This window comes from Grammomys surdaster, unplaced genomic scaffold (genome assembly GCF_004785775.1).
Source record: "Grammomys surdaster isolate TR1022 unplaced genomic scaffold, NIH_TR_1.0 255, whole genome shotgun sequence".
Lineage (NCBI taxonomy): Eukaryota > Metazoa > Chordata > Mammalia > Rodentia > Muridae > Grammomys > Grammomys surdaster.
The window spans coordinates 8099808-8127183 of record NW_021604696.1 but is presented as its reverse complement, the minus strand read 5'-3'; the positions used below and the strand labels follow the sequence as shown (position 1 = coordinate 8127183).

The window sequence follows — 27376 nt, the reverse complement described above, 5'->3', positions numbered from 1 at the left end:
TAGCCTTTGTATAGAGGAATAGAGTTAGGGGGTAACTGGACCATTTTTTTATATGTGTTTTTTATGGGCACATAAACCTTAATATGTAAAAATCTGTTACATTATTAAAGCATAAAATAGTTTTGGTTAATTCATAGGACTTGGGTTTGAACACTACACCTAGTCATGTTGATCCCAGGTGTATTTAAATGAGATTTTTTGTTAACATTTGTTAATTAACAACTGGTATATTCTATTTTTTTCTATAATTGATTTTTCTCTTTTCCTTTGAGCAGTTTTAAAGGTATTTAGAGTATTGCTTTCGTTAGAATTCCCTAAGTGTGCCATTAAACCTAAGCCAATATTATATGTGAACAGTGTAGTCCTAGCTAGGGTCTTGGTATTCAGTCTTATAGTGTGGAAATAGATCCCCTTTGGTTAGGTTCATGTGTAGATTGCATGTGACTGGAGGGAGATAGATGGAGCTGGTTTTGTTTCACATTAAGCCAGTTCACTGAGTTTGCTAGTAGGACTGATTCCCAGAGGTGGTCTTTTCTTTCCCTCCTAATTCCCAAATAGTATATTAGCTTGTTTATAAATGTCTTATAATCTGTAGATATTATATTGCCATGGACTAAAACTTGGGCTTCTAACTATATTCAATATAGAGTATTACACATTCCTTTTGATGTTTACATTATTGTCTTATAGCCCTACACATTGAGATAATTTTCCCTAGATTAACTCTAGCTATCTTCCAACCACTTACATGTGGTTGTGGAATACGTACTAGAAGCTAGTTTGCAGCACTCACATGGCATCTCGTAACTGTCTCTAATACCAGTTTAAGCCATCTGCCACTTCTGGCCTCTGGGTACCAGGCATGTACACAATGCAGACATATGCAGGCAGAGCATTCATAAAAAAACAGCTAAAATGTATGTTCCTTACCCTTCAGAATGTAAAGAATGAAGAAAACACTGTGGACTGTATTAAGAGAAAGAGCAGGAAGCTATTACCATATTCTTTCTTTTTCAGAGCTTGTGCTATTTTGGTATATGGTTAGAAAGTTTAGGTAGCTTGGATTGTTCAGAGTGGGTTTCAGTTCTGGATGTATAAGCATACCTTAATGTTGACACAGTAAATCGAGAAGACCCTCGTTATTTTCTCAGCACATGCTTAGCCTTCGTTATCTGAAGCCTACTCCTGAGAAAAGAAGGTCCATACGTGAATGACTGTGCAGGTGTTCCATGATGACACAACATTGGCTACAACTAGACAACATTGGATTTGCAGAACTATGTTCATATAAAAAGCTCTATTGTTACAGATGCAGAGGGTATTTTTAAATTTTAATTTGTTAAAAAATTTGGGATCTGCTTGTAACTGCTAATTTAAAGTCATTGGCCGTGGATAAAGGTAGGCTATAGTTCAGAAAACAGCTCTGAAGTTTACTTTGAGAATTTTACCTGGACTACATGGAAGGTAAAGCAAGAGTCAGTACTCAAGGAAGGATGGCAGGCAGGGGAGCACACGTGAGTGTAAGGGCTGAGTTTGAGGTTAGGTGGGGACATTAGAGCAAAGGCCCATTATTTTATGTTTTAAAGACTGGGTCTCTCATAGAACCTGAGCTCACTATTTTAGCTAGGCTGGTTGAATAAATTTCAGGAATCCTCCTGTTTTACTTGCCTAAATTATAGGAATTACAGATGTGTGGGGGCCCAGCTGACTTTCCGTGTGAGTGCTAATGATCCAAACTCAGCTCCTCATACTCTCATGGCCAGTGCTTAAGACTGAATCATTTTTATGGTTGAAAATACAAATATTTTAAAACTATGCTCTCATAAAATGTTTCTGCCCATATACTCAACGATTTATTAGTGGATAAGCAGAGATAATTGAGTGTACAAGTGATATATAATTGCCTGGCTTTCAAATTATAAGTAGTTTTGGCTAACATGATATACTGTTGTTCTGCATTCTAACTCATTTTACTAATCATCTCTAAGGACCTGTGACTTGAGACCTGCTGTGTTTCTGTTGGCTGTCTTGTGTTCTGACATTCTCTGTGGACTTACAAGACTAATTCTGCCGGGCCATATTTACTTAGGAGGTGAACTTGGTCTTATACCCTTGGGTGCTCAGTGATGATCTGAGTCACCCTGCCTGCTGTCATTGAGGTCATTAAGGTAGACAAGTGAGCACAAGACTACGGATTTTATTTGTTCTTTGCCTCTTGGTTTTACTTAAAATGTCCAAGTGGTTTATTTACATGGGTGATTTTCATGCTGTCCCTCCTTTATCATCCATGTTGAAAAGGATGGAGAGTTACAGAGGATTCTCTGTAACTGTGTTAAGTATCTCTGCTTGAGGATGCAGGGAGCAAGTGAGTTGTCATAAGTGGAGCTGTAAGAGGTACATCCATCCGTGTTGAGGTAGTTAAGGGGAGACAGATGTGACAGAATATAAAGTAGCAAATATCTAACTTGAGGATTTTTGGTTCAGGTGTTGTAACTGACAATTTTGGTATGCCTTAATAATCGTAAATGGATAATGAAAACCTAAATGGTAAATGAAAATTAAACCTTTCTAGCTTATGTTCTTATTGTTGTGATTTAGTAGTTTTAGCATTTCAATGTAGTATTAGGTACATTCAGTAGGATTATTAAAGATCTACTACTATAATTATACAGAGGACAATGGCTATACAATTACTTAGTTCCATTTTCACAAGGGTATTATGAGTGTTGACTCAAGTTTAAAAAGTGGTTGTCTATAAGACAGTTCGATTATTTTCCACAGTGTTTCTTTCAGGCTATACAGAAGGTAGAAGAAAACTTTTAAAAATGTTGACCTTTTGATTCATGAGACAGGTTTTTATTATTTTTTATTAGGTTTTTATTATTTTCTTACATAATTTTAAAGAGAAAGTTTTAGCATTTATTTTTGGTTTATAAACCAGAGACTTAGTGAAAAAAAAAACATAAACTAAGTTGCAGCAATGTCTCATGTAATAAGACTCTGGCCACCAAGTCTGCCAACGTGAGTTTGATTCCCCAGGACATCACGGTGGAAGGTCAGAATATGACTTCTTCTATCAGCTGTCCTCTGATTTCCACTGAGTCAGTCAGTTTCTGTCTGTCTGTGTCTCTGTGCCTCCCTTTCTGCCTCCCTTCTCTTCCCCTCCCTCCTCCTCACATGTGGTGCAAAGGAAGGAAGAAGACAGACATTCCCTTTTACTTAAACATCTACCTGCTTTAAAATTTGGTTATTGGTCTAACTATTATTAACCAGTTATTTGAGATTTGAAAGTGAAATATTTTTAAAGATAGATAGTAGCTAATATAGCTCATAACTTATTAGCAAGCAGAGATCAATTTAAGACATCTTAATGAAGACAGATATGCCCATAATCCCAACACACTTGGAAGGTAGAGGCAGGAAAGTTCAGGGCCAGCCTTGAGCCTCATGGGACACTTGGTGCTTCAAGAAACAAACTGAATTTGTTTTAGCTCTGAAGTATAAAAGGAGTGTGCCAGTATCACTCAGTACTGTTGTGCTAAAGTTCACTTAGACTTTTGCCATAGTGCTTGAGCTGTATTGAACACTTGGGGTTAAATATGTTTCAGCCTAGTGATCATACCAAAAAAATCTCTTGTCTCTTAAAACTCTGATACAGACAAAAGTTATTTAATTATCTTAATATAAATTCTTTATTTTGACCTATATTCTTGAATTTTAGTTTTTACTTATAATATATTTAATAGTATATTAAAACCACTAAAACAGATAAGAAGAATACACTAAGAAACATATGACCTGTTAACTTTGAATTTTTATTTATTTTATTTATTTATTTATTTTTTATTAAAAGCTGAGGACCAAACCCAGGGCCTTGCACTTGATAGGCAAGCACTCTACCACTGAGCTAAATCCCCAACCCCAATTCGAATTTTCTTGAAGCTCATTTTCACCTAGTCTGAGACCTTGATTTGGTATTGCCTTTTTGTTTTAGCATCAAAGCTGGGAGACTCTTGTCCTCTGTTCCATATCAGCTGTACACCAAGCCATCCACTGCACAGAAGAGTCTCAACTTCAATCCTGTGTGCAAGCCTGAGGATCCTGTGCCAGGTCCAAGCAATATAGCCAAACAGCTCAACAACAGGGTGTAAGTTTGTGTGCATTGGAAAGCCAACAAAAATGGTTTTAGTAGTGAGTATGGTCCCTGTCCTACTGAAGATAGAAGCAAATATTTTAAAAGCTGGGCATTCAACTTTAATAGACATTAAAATATGTATAGGGCCAGTTTTGTAGTAAAGTTAGAGAAATACAGTGTAAGCAAGTTTTTCTAGTTATGCTAAATTCTCTTATCAGCTGATATTTTAATTTCTTGTGGATTTCCATGAAAAGTATTATCTGACAAGCAACTTTCTGAAGCATGTTACTTTCTCAAAAACCTAACTAACTATACCAACTATACTTTCTTACACTCCATACGTAGAAAAATAATTAAAATGCTTACATTTGCAGGTTACTTTTGAAAAATTAAACATTTGTAATTTTAAGTCTGTATTTTTGGTTCTCAGTTATGGATGTGGAGTGACTCTAGGCTTTATTATGTATGTTTTAAAAAAATATGTTGATTTAAGTTTTAATTTAATTCTGAGTGCATTGGCTTGGTTCTCAGTTATGGATGTGGAGTGACTCTAGGCTTTATTATGTATGTTTTAAAAAGATACGTTGATTTAAGTTTTAATTTAATTCTGAGTGCATTGGCTTCTCTTTTAGAGTGGCCTGTTGTCTTAACTTGTGCATGAAGGGTCATCGTCACTGTCCTTGTCCATTGTTACTGAGTTGCTCTCTGTGGGAGTTCGGTTTTCCCCAGGAGATGAGGAATCTCACCTGGAGAACCCAATGTCACTGCCTCCTCCGTAGTCTTTTCTTCTTGTCACCTGTTATTTATCATACTCACCTAGAAGTCCACCCCAAAATTCTTTAATAGCCTTCAAACTACTAGTCTTCAACATACTGTCAAAAAATACATTAATAACTTGAGGAAAACCACAACATATGCCTTTTTTCCCCTTAAGCCAATACAAGTAGAAAATAGATTTGTCTCAATTTTATTTCTGTTGCTAGTTTTAATAAGAATTTACCTTGAGATCTGACTTCTTAATAACAAATAAAAATATTGTTAGTTTTGCTTAAATGTGTGTTTTACTGTATATCTTACATATGTGTTTTTCAAATGTGCATCTGCCTAGTCTGAGGTGCCAGCATAGAAACAGTGTATTACTAACTATATATTTTCTTGCCTGTAATACATGGATTTTTGTTGGTTGTGCTACTATTGATCATGTAAAGAGTTATAATATTTTGACACCAGAAAGCTCATTGTCAGTTTTATTTTGTTTTTGAAACAGGGTTTTTCTCTGTGTAGCCCTGGCTGTCCTGGAACTCTATAGACCAGGCTGCCCTCAAACTCACAGAGATCTGACAGCCCTCAGTCTTCAAGTCCTGTGCCCAGCTTGATTTTTTTTTTTTTAAATTCATCATTTTGTTGACTTTGGGGTGTTTGGTGAGGGCTAGTATAATTTGCTTTTTAAATATATTTAAGTGGATCTTCACTTTCTGCTCTATCCTTTATCTTAACAGGCAGGTGCCCTCTGATTTGAGACTGAATTTGTGTCCTCTGATTTGAGGCTTTCTTTTACTTGTTTCCAGTTTGTGTTCTTCTTTCACTGGCGTTTTGTTGTTTTGTTTTTGTTTTTGTTTTTTTTGGGTTTTTTTTTTTTTTTTTTTGGTTTTTCGAGACAGGGTTTCTCTGTGTAGCTCTGGCTTTCCTGGAACTCATTCTGTAGACCAGACTGGCCTCGAACTCAGAAATCCGCCTGCCTCTGCCTCCCAAGTGCTGGGATTAAAGGCGTGCGCCACCGCCGCCCGGCTTTAACTGGCGTTTTATGAGAGTTGGATGTACTCAGAATTGGCTGTCATAGTGCATGAAAGATTCAGCCAGAGCCTGAGACAAGTAGAGATGGGTGGGAATTTTGTTTGTTTGATTTTGCATCTATCCCATATGATTTTTCTATGTAGTCAGACCATCATTACCAAGAAGTCAAGTTGGCACTAGGGTGAGGGCCTTAAGACAACATCTGGTAGGGCTGTAGTCTGACCTTCAGTCTGGAGTCACAAGTGTAATTAGAGTAACACTGTAGACAGACATTTGAAAGAGTAAATTACTGATATAATTCAGTTTGGGATATAGTTACTCATATATCTTTATGAAGACAAATGAATTTTTTCTTATTGATGTTACTTAAACAAATTTTGTCCTTATTAATGCTACTTAAAAAACAAAACATGTAGCCAGGATATGAATTTAGTATAACATTTGTCATAGATCCTGCCTGCATGTGTAAGCCTGTGACTATATGATCTAGATTGTCGTTGGATATCTGTGGCATCTAAATATACATTTCTGGGTTAATTGTTAAAGTGCTGTCATTTTTCTTGCAAAAAAGTATTGTATGCTGAATTAATACTGTGTATTTGATTCTTATATCATACCATCTAGAATAGTAGTAAGCCAGCCAGTTTGTAGTTGAGTACAGTCTTCCCAGCTCTCATGTTGACTGGAGCTAACTAGAGACTTCAGTCCCATGTGTTGTGGTATTGGGTTTAATGTATTAGAGAATGGCTTACATTAAAAGCAAAGTAAAACTAGGAGCAGGGACTCAGGGAAAACTTACTGTTTATTTTATGAAAAGCAGATGTTACTCACATAGTAAATAAATGACAACTCCTATGCTTTGGAAATAGAGGTGATAGTTTTTCTAGAGAAAGTTTCAGAACACCAGTGGGCATGCCTGGGCATGCCTTTAATTTCAGTACTTGATAAATGTCAGTAGAAGGCCATTTAAGGAGTAGGCAACTTAGACCGTTTTTGGTTTTTTGTTTTTTTGTTTTTTTTTTGTCTTTTCGAGACAGGGTTTCTCTGTGTAGCCCTGGCTGTCCTGGAACTCACCCTGTAGACCAGGCTAGCCTTGAACTATCGAACTCAGAAATACACCTGCCTCTGCCTCCTAAGTGCTGGGATTAAAGGTGTGTGCCACCACTGCCCGGCTTTTTTTTTTTTTTTTTCTTTTTTAATTGAAAAGAAAGAAAATATCCATGTTTCGTTAGTTTGGATAAGGATGATCCTTTGTTCAAATAAAAATATAATGTTTATTGTTTAGCTTTTTAGTATTTAAGAGGGAAACAGTAAGTTATAAAGAGAATTTGTATTTTAAGCTTTCAAGTCAGATATATTAACTTAAACTTGTTTATTCTTTAGAAATCACATAATTAAGAAGATTGAGACAGAAAATGAAGGGAAAGCAAACGGACTGAGCAGCTGGAATGAAGACAGTGCAAATGATGATTTTAGTTTTGAGGATCTGGACCATACATTTCTAGGAAGGAAACAAAATGGAGTAATGCATCCCAGAGATACCACTGTCATTTTTAATGGACACACTCATAGTTCAAATGGTGCCTTAAAGACACAGGATTGCTTGGTGCCTGTGGGCAACAGTGTTGCTAGCAGGCTCTCTTTGGACTCCACCCAGGAGGAGAAGAGGGCAGAGAAGAGCCACACTGACTTCAGAGACTGCACAGTGCAGCATTTGCAGCACAGCACCAGAAGTGCAGATGCTTTGCGGAGTCCACACAGAACTAATTCTCTCTCACCATCTTTGCACAGTAACACTAAAATCAATGGTGCTCACCACTCCACTGTTCAGGGGCCTTCAAGCACAAAAAGCACTTCTGTTCTGACTCTTAGTAAAGTAGCGCCTTCAGTGCCATCCAAACCATCGGACTGCAACTTCATTTCAGATTTCTATTCTCGTTCAAGACTGCATCACATCTCAACATGGAAGTGTGAATTGACTGAGTTTGTCAATACCCTACAGAGACAAAGTAGTGGTATCTTTCCTGGAAGGGAAAAGTTAAAAAAAATGAAAACAGGCAGGTCTTCTCTTGTTGTAACTGACACAGGTAGATACTAAAATTGTTTTCTTCAAAACAGTTCTATTTAATTTTGTTCTTACATTTTCACTTGTATTCTAATCATTACAAACTTCTTAATATAGAAAGCCTCCAGGAATACCAGGTTATATAAGTTACAGTAAGTATAACTGAAAACTTTATTACTGTTTTTTATATTACATTTAATTGTGGTAGCTGAAAATGCTGGGTCATTTCAACACTGTCAGAACTGGGATTCCAAGCATTCTTTCCTCATGTAGACTTTATAAATTGTTGAGTTTGAACTGTATAAATATAACATTTTATATTCCATGCCTAATCTCCTGTGAGAATGAGGTTGATTGGTAAGGGTAATTGTGAATTTCTAGAAGCTTGCTTCATTAAGTATTAAACACTGACATATAACTTGCACTTAGAGTGTAATTTTAGTGAGATTGTTTTTATATCTATTTAGATTGTTTATGTGTGTGTTTAATATCTGTCATCTAAATCCAACAGGCTGTTTGTTGTGTGACAGTTGTTACTTAAACTAGATTTTAGTACAGATCCAGGTTGAAGTTTTGGTTGTTTTTGACAAAGGGTTTGACTTGCTTTTGTGATTATGTGGCAAAAAGAAAGTTCCAAGATTGTGTGGTAGTAATCTTTATAACTGTGGAAAAGAAGACAGAGAGAGAAAGAGACTAATGGGGTTTTAGAAAGTTGTGGGGTCTTTCTGTGTGTTTGTTGTTGCTATATTTGTTTGATATATTCCAACATGCTTTTAGTCAAAATGCTTTTTGAACACTGTAGCTGTTAGATTATGTTATATCTTGATCTTTTAAACCTGGAGGTTACTTAATTTTGAAAGCTTTAAAATACTATTATGAATTAGGTCCGTGAATGGGAATAAATTCACAAATTTTATGTTGTTAGAAAGCATTTGGTAGGTATTTTATTTATACATTCTGTACCCCTTAATATTTAATACTATTTTAGGTTGTTTACCTTCTGTTTCATAACACTTTGAAACAGTAGAATTGTGATCTTTGTTTGCCTTACATGTGCAAAAGGCCCTTGCATTGCAGAAGAAAGATTGTGATTATTGAAATTTTCATAAAGAATAGCAAGAGTTTGATTTAGATAGTGCAGGCTGAATCTAAATCCTTGCTCTGCCACTTTCTGCAACAGGAACATGCATGAGTATTTGCCTTTCTTGCCTTTCTTGTCGTTCCTCTTATAGAGGAACGACAGGAATCAGTGATGTCCAGTTTATGTCTGCTTAGAAACAACAGGAAGAAAGGTTCAGTGCCTTGCATCTAGTGAGACTCGACAATGCCTCACAGTTAATACATGAAGTGGCTCAATTGTTCAGGAGTAGGTTGGGTTTTTTTTTTTTTAACTTAAATCATAAAGCTGATAGGCAAGAATATTCGCTGATATCAGAACTTCTTACAAGCTTAAAAAGTTCCTAGATTTTAGGTTCTTAAATTTAGGCCCTGTACTATTAAATTTTGGAGCACCAGAAGTAATAGTAATAATGTTATTACAAGGTAACCTCATCTTAATAGTTGGATTATAATAACCCTTATAAACATATCTATGGTTATTCTAAGTCATTGTCCTAATAAGATAATATTTACTTTCATCTCCATAAATGTAATAAACATGCGGCAGAACTAGTAACATCTAATGGTGTAAGAAAAGTTCCTTTGTATATAGATTTTTGTCCTGTGGACTACCTTTTGAAGCATGTCTAATGAGAACAGTAGCATGAAAGTTTAAGAGCTTAGAAATCAGACTAACTGGAGTAAAATCCCAGCGTGGGCACTCACTGGCTGTAGGACTTAAATTACTAGTCTGTAAAAGGTAGGAGTGGTAGTAATATTGTCCCCATAGTGCTGTGAGAATCTAAATTAACCCCTGTGAACCTCTTATGTCTTGTACCTACCAGGCACATTGAGTGGTAGTAGCCATTGTTGTTGTTTTTTAAGTAATGTTTGTAGGGTGTGGGGAATGGAGTTTATCAAAGGTGACTTAGCTCCATGGAACTAAGCATGTGAAAATGCAGATATCAAAATTGTTATGAGTAATCATTTTAAAATTATCTAATAAATCATAATTTTAAGATAAGACTTAGAAAGTAGAATAGGAAGTGATATCATAGTGTTGAAATTGATTTAAAATTCTATCAGAAAACTAAAGAAACTGAATATTTGTTTATTAAGGCGGTACACAGACCATAATATATTCTATATTAAGATACCATTTTGAAAATTTTGAAACTTAACTAGACCTGTTTTTAATGAGAAGAATTAGTTTGGGTTTGAATGTCCTTTTTTTCCTCCTAGGCAATATGTCAGTATTGAACTCACCCAGACCTCAGAGCTGTGTAATGCATGTTGATATGGATTGCTTCTTTGTATCAGTGGGTATACGAAATAGACCAGATCTCAAAGGTCTGTATTCTTGTTTGTTTTAAGAAAATTGATAAATTGTTATTAGTATACATATACATATACATATATATATATCCTAATTGATAACAATGTGTTCTTTGTAAAGTATTTTGATTTTCCTTGGTCAAAACAGTTCCTTAGTTCCAATTGGCTGGACTCCGTTATGACAGGTGTAGGGAAATTAGGAAACTACTGCTTGGTGTAAAGTGAAATATACAGAGAGGAGTGTCTTAAATTGAGGACTCTATTATCTCACATAGATGAGGGCTTCTGGATATTGTCTGTATCTTTTTATTGTTTGTTAAAGTGAATTTTCTGATATCCTGTGTCTTCAGACTTTCTATTCATTTTCCTGTTCAAATAACTCTCCACCCTTAATGTAGGTAAACATCCTAACTTTTGGCTTGTGATAATTTTGTACCATTGAGTTGAGTCATCTGGGCAGTCTGTCTGTTAGTGAAATTTCAGGTTTATTTATGTACTGCTTACTACCATTAGAAGTATTTATCCAGGATTTTCTTAAGTTCTTTCTGAACAAGATAGCTACTACATTAACATTTTCTCTTAAGTAAAGAAATAGTAGTTAGGGCAATGAAAATCCTAGAAAATTCTAGGTTCCCAACGGGGCCTTAATTTTGTCCTCGGTAGTTGCGACTCAGCCCTGAGTGGGGTTTTTAGAATGTGGAAGAATTGATTTTAGCCTATGGATAACTTACCATTTAGTTAGTATATTGTGATTTTGTTTAGTTTCTATGGAGGGCAGGAAGGTTCTGTGTGTATGCGTTTCTTTGTTCTGAGCCACCTGCCCTCTAAACCTGTGTCATTCCACTTGCAAATCAATTTTACAACATTATAGCTCTCTTGTAACTTAAAACACACACAAAGAAAATGAAACATTAAAGTAATGTTCTTAACCAACACAAAAACTGGGGGTCTGAGAGACTGACATTTGTTTATTTACTAAGTCAGATTTTGATTGCTATGTATGAATCTCTAACTTACTTCTCTTTAAATAAAATTAAAAGGGTAAGTGTATATGTTGAACTTATTTATACCAGAACTATAAAAAGTCAGTTTATAGTTTTTTTTTTCATTGTCTGCTTCTATAATCTGAACCTGGGATCGGAGTTGCCTGTTTTTCATTATAAGAAATTAAAAGCCATGGAAGACTTACTCTGCTGCTTTTAGATTGAGTCAGTTTATCAGAAATGTCACTGGAGTCATACTTGGTGGCACATGTTTTTAATCCCAGTACTCTAGAAGCAGGTGGATCTCTAAGTTCCTGGATAGCCTGGTATACCTAGAGAATTCCAGAACTTTCTAGACCCTGTCTTTAAAAAAAAAAAAAAGTCACTGAAACTGTCCATTTTAATGAAAATGAGTTATATGGTGCTGGGTATATTAGCTTTTTAAAGATTTAATGCCTATGTGATTAAAGAACAACTTATGTGATTAATATCTCATGAAAAAAATTTCCATTACATGTTCTTAACATCCTTTTGTACTTAGAGAAACAATTTAATCTTTTTCTCACAGGAAAACCAGTGGCTGTTACAAGTAACAGAGGCACAGGAAAGGCACCTTTACGTCCTGGTGCTAACCCACAGCTGGAGTGGCAGTATTACCAGAATAAAATCCTGAAAGGAAAAGCAGGTACACATGAGTTCTTTGAAGACATAGTACACCTATGAATGGCCTCGGATGTTGCTGGTGGTGTTGGTGCTTTAGAAGTGAAAGTAGAAATAGAATAATTAGCTTTAAAGTTGAAGGTTTTAAGGATGCTAGTGACAACTTGAATCAACAAAATCTGAATCTAAACAGATGACTGATGTATAGTTAATGATTTCTGGAATTGGATGAAGATGTTTTCCTGGAACTCAGTAAGCTAGGATTTTTAAAACAGTGATTAATCTGCTTTTTATAATTTAGATTGGGAATGGAAAGCATGATTGTTTCGTAGAAACGTTGATCTGGATAAGTTATTAGCCATTTGGCTTATGTCACAGTGAAGACACTGAAGTTTGTGTTCTTCAGTATTCTTAAGAATTTAAAGGTAGACACTGGTACCTAATCCCAGCCTTTGGGAAATGGCAGCAGGAGAATGGTGCTTTCAAGGGAAGGCTATGAGTAGGGAAACCCTGATTCAAGAAAGGACACAGCCTCTGTTGGAACCAGAATCTAAATGCCTCATTTAAGTGAACTTGTTTCTTAGAAGAAACATCTTAATAGCTGTTTTGGAAAACTAGTCTCTTTACAACCATACAATCTTCATGTGATTTTTTATTGTCCTACCTTAAAGTTATTAAGAACTATTTACTTAGAAAGTCTTTCACATTGGTTTCCTTGTAAAATATCTTGTAAAACCACAAATATTTTTTTTTTAAATAATTCTTTTAAAAAAACATTAACCAGACAAAAGGCATAGTGCAGTGGAGAGGTGCTAGCCCGGTTTTATCCCAGTCATTTCAGTTCCCTGCTTTGTCAGATAAAAACACTGGGATTATTTTAGAAAAGACCCTGATGAGGCAAAACAGTCTGGATATCGGATTTCGTTTCTGTAATTAGTCTTCATTGGTTGCAATCATCTGCTTACACAGTGTAATTGTTGACTCACATTTATACTTTATATGTGTATCCATTTCTCACATTTTCTAAGGCTTTTAATAGTTGATAAATGTTTTCAGAGACTTTGAGATTCTAGTGATTTGTGATAATAGATTGTGGACTAACTTCCTGACCTTGTTGAGGCTCTGCTTCATGGTCTATGGTTAGTTTAAGTGTGCCTTTGTACAAGGTTGCTTTTTCTATCTGTATTTTCTACATGGTATTATTAAGCAAGAAATGTGTAGCTGAAGGAAGTACACAGTGCTTGTTACATGTTGCATACTAAGTGAATACTTAGTGAGCAGTTGTCAAAATAAGAAAAAAAAAAACCAAACAAACAAGATGTGTATGTTTGGTGGCTTCTCTCAGTTCCTTTGTTGCTCAGTCTGGTGGGTAGAGTCTAAGTTGGCTGCTTGTTTGAGCAGTCTGCATCTAGGTTTTGACATGGGTAGGCACTTGTTCTATGAAAGTAGCAGGGAGCTGATCTTCTTTTGTCTTGCTTTCCATCACTGTCTGGCCATACATGGTTTTGCAGTAAAATATTTTCTTAGGGAGCTTAATTATCTTCATCTTTGTATCTATTGGATTTTTATAATATTTTAACAGCTTTTTATAATTCATATCTCCTTCACTTCTGTTGGATGGTGCAAGAGAAGCCAAATATTAGAGAAAATGTTTGTTTCACTTGCTATTGAAAATTGACACAACAAGATTTTCCTCTCCTTAGAAACAGTGACTATAATACCTTGATATTCTTATTTTAACTTAAGGACATTCATTTTTGTATCTTAAGCCCTTTGACCCATTTGTAGCTTGTAAAAATTTGCTATACATTAAAGGACTAGATTGTCTTTTATTAAGTTCACAGCCAAGCCTGTGCCCAGAACTTGTTTTCCTATTCTTTTGTTCCACTTTTCCTGATCTCTTTCTTTGGGCCATTATTAGAGATAGCACCAAACACTAAAAGTACTAATGATCTGTTTAGAAGTTAGAATCTTTGACTTCTACATACGAGCTTTATAAAAATCGTTCTAATATTTTGGCTTGTGTGGTTAGATGAGGTAGAATATTAGAACAAAAAACTCATCTTTAGTCTTTTTCAGAAGCTGATTTCTTGTTCCTTATATTCAGAACGTAGGTCAGTGTAAGCAGGGCATCTCATCCATCTGTCGCTTCCTTTGTGAGCTGACTCCCGAATCATCTCATTGATGATGTCATTCAGAGCCATTTGACCTCTGCACTTTGTGGTTGGGGCCTTTTACCCCTTCCTGGATTCCCAGGATGCAGATGTTTTCTATCCCTTCTACAGACTTCAGTTTTCATTCTAAAGAGCAACAGTTTAAAAAAATCGTATTAGTCATAGATTTATTCTCAGCGATTTCTTTTTCACAGACTTGTGTCCTGGCCTCTGATTTCTCCAACCGTCCCTCCACATTCTCCATGTGCCCGTCTAGTTTGTCAAGTTTTGATCAGCAGTTCTCTACTTTGCCCTCCAGTGAGGACAGTGTATCCCTGCATTTCCCCGAATCTCACATGAAGCAACTCACTCCGCTGGTGGAGAGACCCACGCATTCTGCTGCATTGTGGAACAGGTCAGCCAGCCCAGTGAAGAGGAACACCATGGTGCTGCCTCTCAGGCCAGGGCATTGGGGGCGCATGGACCACACTCTGATTTCACTTCAAATGAGATTCTTATTTAAATAGTCCTTCAAATGCCAAAGTCATGTAACTCCCTTTTAAAGCATAATTCATGGTTATAACTTTGGAAGATAGCAGATTGTGGCTGTGGTCTTTGTTTAGTAGTCTTTGTTTCCTCTGTTGATCTGTTACTGACAACCCTTAAATTCTTACAGATTAGATAGTGGACTGATATAGAAACACTGAAAAATCTGTTCACTTTCTGTCTTAAGTTCGTAAGAGTGTGGCATATATTTACATTATACCAGGAGTCATAGTGCACATTGTGTACTCTTGTTTTTATTTTTAGATGCAAGTAGCAGTTAACTCCCACCAAGATAGCAGTTCTGAGCTTGGCTTGTGTTTGTGGTGTTTGTGTGTGTGTGGTAGGATCTGGAAATATTTGTGCGGGTTGTACATTAGGTAAAGATGTTGATGATCATTGGTCAGAGAAGGAAGAGTTACTGCACCAGTGAAGCCAGATATTGTGTTGTGTTTTTCTGGTGGTTGTTTTTCATGGAGCATTGAGACTCTAAAATAAGTGAAAAAGAGGTATGAGTAGTGTTAGCTATGTGCTATTGCAGTGTACTCAGAATAGTTTTGTTTGGAATTAGCTAAAGTGATATGTTTAGGTCTTGCTTTACTAATGATGTTTATAGGGTAGAAACATGTTTGCGATCATGTTTTAAGAATATAGTATGTTTTTAATAAAAAGTTGTATAAAAGCACACTTTATCTTTAACCCAATAGTATTATCCTGAGACTATGACCAAAACTTTAATATACTTCTCAATGATTAGTGAATCTCTGTGTCATGTAGCCAGTAGGCTCTCTAGGCCGGGCACTTTTATATGCTTTGATGAGATTGCAGATTTGGTTTGGATATTAGAAATGTTGGTGAGATATTGTTCTGTTGAGACTAGAATTATGTTCTGTGAAGCAGTTACTACTGATTGTAATTGAGCTCAAGTTTTTAAAATGAAGATACAGTTGCTAAAACTAGCTATTAGTCTGTTCTTACCTGATGTGTATAGAAGAAAAATCTTGAAGATGAAGCATCTTTATAGTATAAGAAGATATATTTACATAATACACGTATGTACATACTATATACATATATATGTGTATATGTAGTGTATAGATGAGATCATCTGGTTACACTGGGTTAATTTCTGAATATAAGGAACAAGAAACCAAAGTTTCTAAAAAGTATTACTAAGTTATTGTTTTATCAGATGGCTGGCAGAAAATTGGTTTTCCTTTAACATACTAGTTTTAAAGTTCTATAGAAACTTCTTTTAGGAAATAACAAAAAGATCATTCTAAGAAACTTGTATTTTCTTTTAACTTTTTCCCATTACAGTGAGCTGCATAGTTCTCCTAAGGCAAGGGGAGGGAGTTTATCTTCCTGATCACTTCACCCTTGTCTACCCCCAAGCGACTGTGTTACAGGAGAACAGGCTGATTTACTACCTTCATTAAAACAGGAGAGTTTGCATTGATTGTGATGTGTTTTTATCTAACTGTTGCTGGAGAATATAATGAAACAAGACGATTTTATTAGTTTTGTTATACTAAATATAGAATTAATTCCAATTCTAATAGGTATTTGGAATTTAAACATTTGTATAAGAAAATATAGAAAACAAATTTCTTTAATGAAAGTTAAGGAAAACAAATTTTTAATGTAATAATTAAAATTTTATCTTAAAGCAGATATACCAGATTCATCAATATGGGAGAATCAAGATTCTACATCAACAAATGGAATTGATTCTATTCTGTCAAAAGCTGAAATTGCTTCTTGTAGTTATGAAGCCAGGTATGTAGAAGATAAGTGAGTTCTAATTCTTAATGGATAGTTTTTATGTACTTTTAGAAAGATAAAGTCTTGCACTTCAAGCCTATGATTTCAACATTTATTAATACATATGAAAAGAAATATTTTTAGCCTGGGTCCTTCTTTTACACTACATGTTAATTTTAAATATTATAATAGTTTCTTATGATATATCCTCAAGCTAAACAACAACAAATAATTAGGCATTGTGTTTATTGCCTTTGAGGTATAAAATTGAAAGTTACTTTTTGTTTCTTTTGAAATATAGTAAATAGGGCCTTATTTATTCAGTCTTCTTACCAAAAAGAAAAACTTCTTTTTTTTAAGGTTCGTTTATTTATTTTATGTATATGAGTACACTGTCTCTCTCTTCAGACATGAGAAGAGGGCATTGGATCCCATTACAGATGGATGTGAGCCACACTGTGGTTGTTGGGAACTGAAGTCAGGACCTCTGGAAGAATAGGCAGTGCTTGCTTTTTTTTTTTTTTTGAAGTTAAAACATGGGCTGGAAAGATCCTTAACAGTGAAGAGCAGCTGTTAGTGTAGAAGATGAAAGTTCTGTTTCTTACACTCACATTGTGCCTCACAACTCTATCCTCCAGATCATGGCTGTCTTAATTCTTATGGCCTTCATGGACACAAGGCACATATGGTGCATAGACGTATTCAAGAAAACATATACACAGAAAAGTAAACTGAAACTTGATTGCCTTATAAATTGTAAGGAAAGTAATACCATTAGACCTATAGTCTCATATAATAAGAATGTATAAACTTGTTACCACTAAGTCTGTGCAGGCAGTTATCTTACAATAATTGGAAGCCATAATTATTATTTGCCTTATATACCAGAAAATGATGGAAAGGCCAGTGAAACGGATCAGCAGTTAGAGAGAGTACACAAGCATGAGAACCTAAATTCAATCCCATAACTGAACATTTAAAAATTATAACAGCTACAAAAGGAGTGATAATTACTCAGAAAACTTTTTTTCTTTTTCACTAATTAAATTCAGACGTTGCCTTATTCTGATCTGAACATAACTATTTGCGCTCAGCATAGTATTGTCAGAGTAGTTTGTTTAAAATACTGGTAATTTTATTAAAATTTTATTTTACTAAGATACGGTTCAGTATCCATAAATATAAAACATGTTAAGTTCTTAGGCATTTTATGATGTGTTAAATATATGTTCACTAAGTTTACTTCTATCATGAACAAAACTGTGTTTTACTGTTGCCAGTCAATGTGACCAAACTTTTGAAACTTAGTTTACTAAGGATAATTACGTAAAATGGAACTGTGTTAGGATTGTTGGTACTTGTTAGCATGGGGAATTCAGAACTTAGTGTATAGAGAGTTTTGAATGGTAACCTGGCTATGAGTAGACAGTTGTGAGCAGTGTGTGATGATATAAAGATGCTCAGTATATCCTTGCTAGTTGATAAAGTGAGAGCTCGAGACTTGCCACCCTCCTCTTTAGGGTCTTGGTCAGTACCAGCCGGCTCAGAGATTGGTGCTGGGTGGAAGTCCCAGGTTGTGTTGGGTGTGTGTGCTGTTAGTTTGGCAGTGCTGGACTTCTGGGCTCTGTACTGGGGTCATATATGTGTATTGACCACAGGTGGTAACCACCGAGCAGAAGGCCAAAATAATTAATTGGGCTAAGAGTAGATAAGCACCTGATAGTATGTGGTAAGTCACTTATGTGCTAGTTAAATAGCACGTGTTTAGTCAGATTTGACTAAAAAGATGAGAATGGATTTGAAAACCAAAACCAAGTGAACCCATACCAGTGGAGTTTTTTACTTGTATTGTAATTTTCTATTTTCTAGAATGCTTTTCCCAATGAAGGTATTCAAAACAATTTCTTGTCTCCCCCTTTTCTACACAAATCTCCTAATTTTATCAGAGAAATGTTTCTGAGGTTGGACAGCCTAGTCCTGTGCATTAATGAGCTTGATATAGAGTAATGGTGAAGCTATAAAGAATGCAGTGTGAGGAGATGGTGGCTGACCCTAGATGGGCCAATGTGTATGGAACAAGTGTCATGCGTGCTGGGAAGCTGCATGTGCTGAAGAAAGGGTGTATAAGAACAGGCATGGTGGTGCAGGGTGGTAATGCGAACACTTCTAACGTTTGGGAGGCAAGGGCAGGACTAGGAGGAGCTCAGTGTCACTTTGTGCTGCACAGCAAATTCAAGGCTGTACCTTAAAGAAGTACACTCCTCAGAAGTAAGAAAATAGACATTTTAAACCTCTCTGTTCACATGCTTTTATAAGAGCATTGCACAGTTATTTAATGATAAGGATTTGTGATGTGTAGTGTATTGAATAACCATCAGTACTGATTTGGTACTTTTTTCTTTTTATATTGCCTAATCTAACTCCAAAGAACTTTGTCTTAGCCAAGCCTATGGCAGTAAGAATATGTGCTGTACTTTAAAACAGGACATGAGTTATATTTTGTACCACATACTAAGAAGTAGAGCTTTAGTAAGTTACTCTGCATGGATTTTACTGAGGAGGGACACATGAATCACTCTGTTTTCTATTAGAGCCACCTCAGGCTTTGTTGTTTGTTCTGTGACAAGGTATCATTGTATAGCTCAACTAGGTTGGAACTTTTTCTGTATCTGCCTGCCTTCAAACTCAAAATCCTGTTTCTGCTACCATCTAAGTGCTGTAATCCCAGCATGCATCAAGCCTGGCAGACTTCTTACATGATTAGTCCTTATTGGTTTATATTCTGTGAAACAAATCTTAATTTCCTGAGCATCTTCCCAAGGAAAGTATGTGTTTATCTCAGTTATGGGGAAGCCTCCTGGGTTTGTTTCTTTAGTTCAGAACTTCTTTATAGTGTGCAGTGGCCTCACACTTTCCCTTATGGTTGGAGAGACGTAGCTCAGTTGGAAGAATGCTTGCCCACCATGCACAAGGCCCTGGGTTAGATCCCAAAACAGCAAAAACTGGGTGTTTTGGCAACACTTGTACTTCACTAGCACTTGAGATGGAAGCAGGTGGATCAGAAGTTCTATCCACAGCTACCCATGGAAACTTTCTCTATGGAGAGTTGCATGAGTACCTAAGTACAAGTAGCATTTTTCCTAAACAGTGTTTTTGAAAATTTTTGTATATATAGAAATTTTAAAAAGGAAAGGAAATAGAATGTATGTAGGATCAATGTGACATGTGCCTTTAAGACTGAGTTACTGACTTTAATTTGTATGTTGAACTTACATAGTTTAGGTATTTTTTTTTACCAAAAGTTTATCCTTTTTCAAAGCTATGCGTTATAAAAACATCATTTCTGATAATATTTCTGTGTACCTATCTAAACTATTGTACTTACACTTCCATGTATTGATAAGCATATTGGTTTAGTAAAGCCTGCTGACTGTAACTCAAATCAAGCTGGGTAGATTCAGGAACATGTTTGGGGTCTGTTTGTTTGTGGGACATACCCAGCACCTTACAGAATGCCTGATACTATAACTGCACATAGCTGCTTCAGCTACCTATCCTGTCAGTCACTACTTCTTTCCTGTCTTTTCATCTTATTAGATCATTTGTGCATTTGAGACTTGATGCTGAAATAATTTATTACTTTTATTTACATGAAAAATGCATGTAGTTTTGGGTTTGCTTCTGAATAACTTGAGAGGTTTCCTAATTCTTAGTAGTTCTCTGCTGAAGTGAATGTTAAGAGAGTTCCAGAAGCCTCTGCATACTAATAGAAGACTGGTTAATCACCTGATCTTAGCAAGAGGCCAAGAAACAATTGTAACTGTTTCTTAAGCATGCACACCACCCACTAAGTCCGTACTTGGTGACTATTACTGACTGATGTATGGAATAACCATGATCATCATGCGCAGTATTATGTAATCTGGTGAAACATTGCTTTATTTTGCTTGTGTTTTTACTGTGATATTCTTTTTCTTGATTCTTTACAGAATGATAAAATGGAATTTTACTAATTATGTATAATTCCATAATTGTAGTTTTATGCTGAATGCTCCAAATATCAAAGGTAATGTGGGGCATTGAGACACGCAATAGATTTAAAATTTACCGTTTTCAATTAGGTCCCTCAAAGTTGTGGAACCCTGGCTCCTGCCCAGAGTGATGTCCTACCATACAATGCTGTTGGCATCTCAACCACTGCGGAGCCATTGAGGAGCATTGGAATTGGTCAATTGGGAATTGGGTGGTAATAGGATGAGTACACTTTGTCTGTCTGTCACATAGCACTGTTCTGTGTAGTTCTTTTGTTATCTGCTTTGTCTTTGGGGGCTGAGCCTGGCTATACTGTGCCACATATTAAGAGAAGAAAACTGTTGGACAGCACATTCCTGCTCTGTGGTGGTTGTGATATCACCAGCATATGGCATGCTGGCATCTCTGCAAAGGGGCCAGAGGTCAAGTTTTAGAAGTGTTTAGCTATAGACAAAAGAGATGTCATTTACTCTAGTGAGACAGTTGTATTTTCTGTTGGGGGGACAACAGACTTGTAAGTTTTCCTAATGCCTATTGCTAACCCCTGATGAGAAGGGGAGTTAGGTGTAACTTGTGTATTAGTGGCATGGGGAGAGTCAACACACTTGCTACTTGGTTGTCAGCTGAAGACTCCTGATGTAATCTTCACTGTGTTTTCTTTCCTTTCTAGACAAGTTGGCATTAAGAACGGAATGTTTTTTGGGCATGCTAAACAGCTGTGTCCTAATCTGCAAGCAGTTCCATATGATTTTCATGCATACAGGGAAGTTGCCCAGGCAATGTATGAAACACTGGCAAGGTATTGTGTCCAACGTACTCAGGTCCGTTTCTTCTACTCTACTACTTTGACTTACTTTGATTACTCATTATGAGAGTCTCTAGGTTTTTGTCTCTCCTGTGATCCTTTTTCTCCTCCTGCTAGTTTGATAGCTGCCTTTCTTTTTTTAAAATGTAGCTTCAGTAATTGGGAGTTCAGTCTCAGGAAAAATTTGCATTGTACCAAAGTTCATGTGCTACTGCATATTGTGATGTGACACCTACCAGTCTATGTGGACCCATTTTTTTCCCATGAAGCAGATTGACAAAGAAGTGTAGTGTTTTGTTGTTACTGCTGCTACTGGTGCTTTTGTCTCACTTGGTTCTTCTCTTTTATTACATTTGCATTATAATTTAAGATTGGAATTCACAGAGTGAGGTGCAGTAGCATGTACTGTATCCTAGACTTTCAGGATGATGGAGGGAGACCCTGTATTGGAACTGAATCAAGTTAAAACTGATGAGCCAAGTAACACAGGCATTTAAAAATCTTTTTTCATTTTAAAATCTTTAAGCATGCCAAAAATTACTTTTTATAAAAGAGAGTCTCTAGTAATTGCTTTTAAAATGGTTAATTGGAGTTAGCTTGAGGAAAGGAGATAAATGATTTTTTTTCAATATAGGCTTTTTTAACACTAAGGCAGAATTAAAAAGAATTAAAATTATTTAGCAACTTATAGATGCTCTAAAACCAGAATCATGTGGTTTCTGAAAACTAGGACTAGAAGAGACCTCGAAACTCCTTGATTCTTTGCAAATTGAAAAGGTTTTAAGTGATGTGAGTTACTGACACACGGGCGTGCTCCAGTAAAAATTTGTAAAGTTACTCATCCAAGGCTTGTAGTTCTAAAGCTGTGTATGTTGACATTCCTGGATGTATGCTTACCTCTGTCTTCACTTCTGCTCCCCTTGCCCCTTTATTGAAAATAGATTCTTATCTCATATATTATATCCTGATGACACGTCTCCCCGACTCCAGAAGACCAGTTCCTCCACACCTCCCCTTCCATCCAGATCCACTCCTGCTCTGTCTCTCATAAGAACAGGAGATAACAAATGTAACAAAATAAAATATAGTAAGATAGATCCATCACACTGAAGTTGCATAAGACAAACCAACAGAAAGAAGAATCTAAAAACAGGCACAAGAATCAGAGACCAACTCATTCACACACTCAGGAGTTCCATAAAAACACTAAACTGAAAGCTGTAATATACACACAGAGGATCGTGCAGACCCATGGAGGCTGCCTTTTCTTCTTATACTTTATTCTGACTACTACTGACCAGGAAGTACTGGTAGCTTCTTGATTTTGCCAGTCTCACCAAGAGAAGGCAGTGTCCAGTCCCTGCCCTTGTGGAAGCTACCTTAATAGTTAAAGAAAAATATACATGGAAAGATTCAGTCATCTGTCACAGCTGTTCTTAATTCAAGTATAGCAGTTTTGTGTTGCTGCTTCACAAATATGTTAAATGCTATTCAGAAGCTGAAGGCATTGGTGACATCCAAAGGAGGGGTGGGAACAGGTTGTTGGAGATGCTGCTGTATTCTCAGTTCCACATCCTGGAGGAGATGACTAGCTTGTACCTATACCCTAAAAATTGAAGGAGAGCTAGGGCCTATTACACTTTCTTTCTGTGGAGACTAGTAATGACATGTTTCTGTTCTCAGAGAAAAGTCATTTTCTTTGTTTTAACAAAAAGAAAAAAAAAACCTTTATTTTTGACGTTTTTAGCCTAAGTGGCATTTATTTATTGAATGAGTAGATTTTGGTGGCTTAGTTTGTAACCTACCAAAAGGTGTGTACTAACAAGTGGACTGAGATAGGCCTTGGTTGTGAGGGCTCTTTTGGTGTCTGTCATTTCTGGTCTGGTCTGAGTCTGTTGCTTGGTCTTGAGTTTATGCCTCTTTTCCGGCTTGTCAAAACAAGTAGGGAGAATATATAAGGTTAGAGGAAGAAACAGCATTTTCACTTGAAGATATGGGTGTGTTTCTCCTAGCCAGCATTTAGGCTGACTGGCCCCTTTGTCTTATAGAATCACAGGGATTTCATAGATATTAGATAGTTAATAGTGCTATTTTGCTTTTAGATGAACAGCTGTCGTTGAATTGATGTGTGCAAACTTCTGTTCATGAAGTTTTTTGATAAGTCATGTTTGAAATGTTGATAACTGTGATCCATTGGCTGCTTTGTAGCTTTTCCTGTGTACAAGGGTATTTGGGGTCCAGTCATTTCTGCTGGAGTAGTTTTGGTAAAGGATTAGAACACTAACTTTGTATCAGAGTCAGATAACTAAATAGTGGCACTTTGGAGGGGTTAAGATTAGAAGTTTGTGTTGTTGTGATGGCGTGCTGGTGGTCGTGTGCTGGTGCTTCGGTGGTGTTGTGGTGGTTGTGTGCTGGTGCTGCGGTGGTGGTGTGGTGGTGTGCTGGTGCTGTGGTGGTGTTGTGGTGGTGTGCTGGTGCTGTGGTGTCTAACATCTCCAGAGCAGCCCATAGGTATGACTCACTCACTGTCTTTGCTTTGTTTTGATAGCTACACACACAGCATTGAGGCTGTAAGTTGTGATGAAGCGCTGATTGACGTCACTGACATCCTTGCAGAGACTAAACTTTCTCCTGAGGAGTTTGCAACTGCCCTCCGTATGGAAATCAAAGACAAGACTAAATGCGCTGCCTCTGTTGGAATCGGTTAGTACATGGCCTGTCGTGGATCTTGTCCACCGTTCGGAATCCTTGACTATCCCCTGATGTAAAGGAAGTTGATAGCTCACTACACATTCCAGAAGTGTCCTTTTCCTTACTTGATCAGTGCTTACAGCTACACAGTAAAATAAAAATGTGCAAATGCAAGTAAGTGGTTGGTGATAGAATAATTTTGTACCAAGGGACAGAAAAGTTCTTTCTTGTTCAAAAAGAAAAAAAAAAGAGAGGTAAATTAAATTTGAATTTTTGTTTTCCTCAGATTTGAACAGAACTCCTTTAAAAGCAAATTAACAGCATAGAACTTAAAGTTAAGCTTAAAGTCTCCTTTTCTGCCCTTTGCTTTCCTGGATCACAGTGTTCTCTGCAATTCTAAGCTCTTGTTTCTCTAACCTCCATTCTGAGTTTGGTTTATTCAGCTGTTGCCACCACCTGTCCTCCTTATGTGAACTTTAAACTCTGGCCTCTGAAAAGCACAGGCTGTCTGTGCTGCCACTTCCTACCTCTCTCAGCCTACTCAGGGCCATTTACCAAGCAGAGAGCTCCACACTTTGCCCTGCAGACTTGAGGGAGAGTAGTACAGCTTTCTAAGCATGCTGCTCTTACTTCTAGCCTTATTACTGCATTCTCATTCATAAGCTCTTTTCCCTCAGATTCTTGTCTTTTGAAACAGTACAGGTAACTCAGTGGCATCATAGATAGGTTAATATACATTGATGAGTGAACTAGAACCCAGGTGTTGTGACACACTGGCTATGTCAGCACTCAGGATTGAGGAACACAGACCAGCCTGGATTTGTGGTGAGATTGTCTGAAAATGGGGTTGGGGAGAAAGGATCAGCGACTTGGGTTTCTGTAGGTGGGGGACAAACATGCTGCTGAAGCACTAGAGAGCCACTAGAATGGTCATGAAGCTTGAGAAAGAAAGCTGGAGGGAGCTGGGCCAAAGTGAGGGGTCAGTGAGAAAGCCATAGGCCTCACTTGCAGAAGGCATTGCACTGAAGGGGTCTTACCTGCCTGGTTCCTGGCCCTGAAGTAGTTTAAGACAGAAGACAGATTAACTTGGTGCATTTTTTTTTTTTTGATTGCTGTGATAAACTAAGGCAACTTATAGAAAAGTTTGTGTTGAGCTTTCAGTTCTAGATGAGTAGGGATCCACAATGGCCCAGTATGGCACCACACAGCAGAAATGGCAACTGGAAGCTGAGAGATGATGCCTCACATCTCAGACCACAAAACAGGCAACAGAGAGAGTGAACTGGACTTGGTACCTAGCTTTTGAAACTTCACAGTCTGGACCCAGTGATAGACTTCCTGCACCTAGGCTACACTACCTATGCCATCTCAAACAGTGCTACTAACTGGGGACCAAGTATTCATATGCTTGAGACTATAGTGGGCATCTTATTTAAACCACCACACGTGGTGAATGAGATTTGGATGAGGATCTGGTTACAGTCTGAGATGTGCATATGAGAGATTGCCTTCCCTGTGTCTTTAAAATTGGCCCATCTCACCAAGCTGTATTCTTTTTTAAATTAGAAATATTCTATTTACTGTTTTGGCAGTTTCATCATGTATACAAGGTATTTTGCTCATATCCACTACCAGGTTCCCTCCCATGTTTATGTCCTGTTTTTTGTTTTTCTATTGATCCACTGATTCTGTGTATATACACTGCCATGCTCATGGCATCTATATCATGACCATCTATATGAGTGGACACAGCATACCCAACTAGTGGAATAAATTACTTCCCCTGACTGCCAATCATCTCTTAACTAGGGTGAGACCATCCATTCTGGAATTATGGCTAGCAAGTCTTAGGGGAGTGACCACAGCTCCTGTGAGCTCTTGAGTACATTGTGCCCCGTCATATGCAGGAGACAGCGGGTCTCAGCGCTCCTCGCCACTGTCCAGCTCTTACATTCTCCCACCCCATTTCTAAGATGTTCCGGAGCCCTGGGTGGGTGGCGGGGATGGTGCTCCAGATGTCAGGCTGAGTCTCTTACTCTTACGTCTTTGACACTTAAGATTCTCTTTGAACATCTGCCCACGAGAAAGATATTTGACCAAGGTTGAGAGTAGCACAGATAATTCAAGGGCACAATATAAATATTTGTGGCAGGTAATTTGACAGCATGTCCGTTTAGCAAAACAACACTAGTAGACATACAGTCTCATACTACACAATTAGTACAGTACAGAACTCCGCCTGGCAGAGAGAGCATGTGTCACATGAAATCAGAGAGCATTTTTGACCCCTATAACAGTCATTCCCAGTATGGCACCAACTGAGTTCATCTTTCTGCAAGGTTTTTATGATGTAAAACACCATAGCATACTGAAAATTAGGAACATGACAAATACGCTGGCACTGTTTACACAGTTACTGTCTATCCTGCCTTTTCACCCCTACTGTTGGCCTGCAGGTCCCTGTTTGCCACCTTTTCCTACCAACCTTTGTATTTCAATGTCAGACACAGTTTTAATTCTTTCTTTTTAATCATACTTATTTCAGTTTACAAGTGGTGGTATAAACACATTTTCAGTTTAAGAATGGAATGAAAACTAAAATTCCACTTGACAATCTCCCCTCCCCTGCTTTTTCTCTGCAGCTCCCTAAACTTTTATCATTTTTTTGATACGACTTTTCTAAACTTCAGCTCCTTATAAGAATTTATACTTATTGTATCTGTCGTGTATTGGTTTGTGAGTCTCCTGTACATTGTTAGTACAGGACTTTTCTGATGTCTTGATGTGTGCTTCTTCCTTTCATAGAAAAGTTTATCTTTCCTATGGCACTCTCCTTCGCACGCAGGCCCCACCGTCTCCGTTTACTGCTGACCTTCCCTGCACTCTGAAGCCCTTAAAACCCTCTCTCGTCACATGTTCTGATCTGGGGTGTTGTTTCCAAAGCCTGTTAGCTTGTTGTCCCTACATAACCTGGGTCCTGGGGTTGGCAAATTTGATCGGTTTTTATATTTGCTTTAGTTTTATCTACTACTCTTTGAGTGAAAGGGAGAGCATTTGAGACAGGATCTCTTACTGTAGCCTAGGCTAGTTTCTGATTCATAGCCAATGGGCAGTTGAAGCCTCCTGAGTGTTAAGATTATTTACATGAGCTACCGTACCCAGGTTAACCCCTCCCCCTGTTTTCTCTGTCCTATATCCATCACAAAGAGACATTGAAATAGTATGTGTTTTAAAATACAGAAAAACCCACCCAGCATCCATACTGGCTATATTCTGAAAAATTAAATACAGTTACCAGGGGTGTGTGTGTGTGTGTGT

At 37.1% G+C, this 27376-nt stretch overlaps 1 protein-coding gene across 5 annotated transcripts in view; it reads left to right on the top strand.

The window, feature by feature from the left end:
* The window catches only part of Rev1 (REV1 DNA directed polymerase), a 72981-nt gene that overhangs the window by 31636 nt on the left and 13969 nt on the right, over positions 1–27376 (top strand). For 2 of the 5 annotated variants that reach the window (XM_028775397.1, XM_028775398.1), the window contains exons 5-11: positions 3995–4147; positions 7313–8016; positions 10335–10442; positions 11979–12095; positions 16437–16545; positions 21233–21361; positions 23916–24070. In XM_028775397.1, coding sequence (XP_028631230.1) covers positions 3995–4147; positions 7313–8016; positions 10335–10442; positions 11979–12095; positions 16437–16545; positions 21233–21361; positions 23916–24070 — 1475 coding nt within the window. Of the gene's footprint in view, positions 1–3994; positions 4192–7312; positions 8017–10334; positions 10443–11978; positions 12096–14438; positions 14639–16436; positions 16546–20651; positions 20777–21232; positions 21362–23915; positions 24071–27376 lie in introns of those variants that run through there. The other 3 variants (XM_028775400.1, XM_028775399.1, XM_028775401.1) reach the window with 3 other exon arrangements.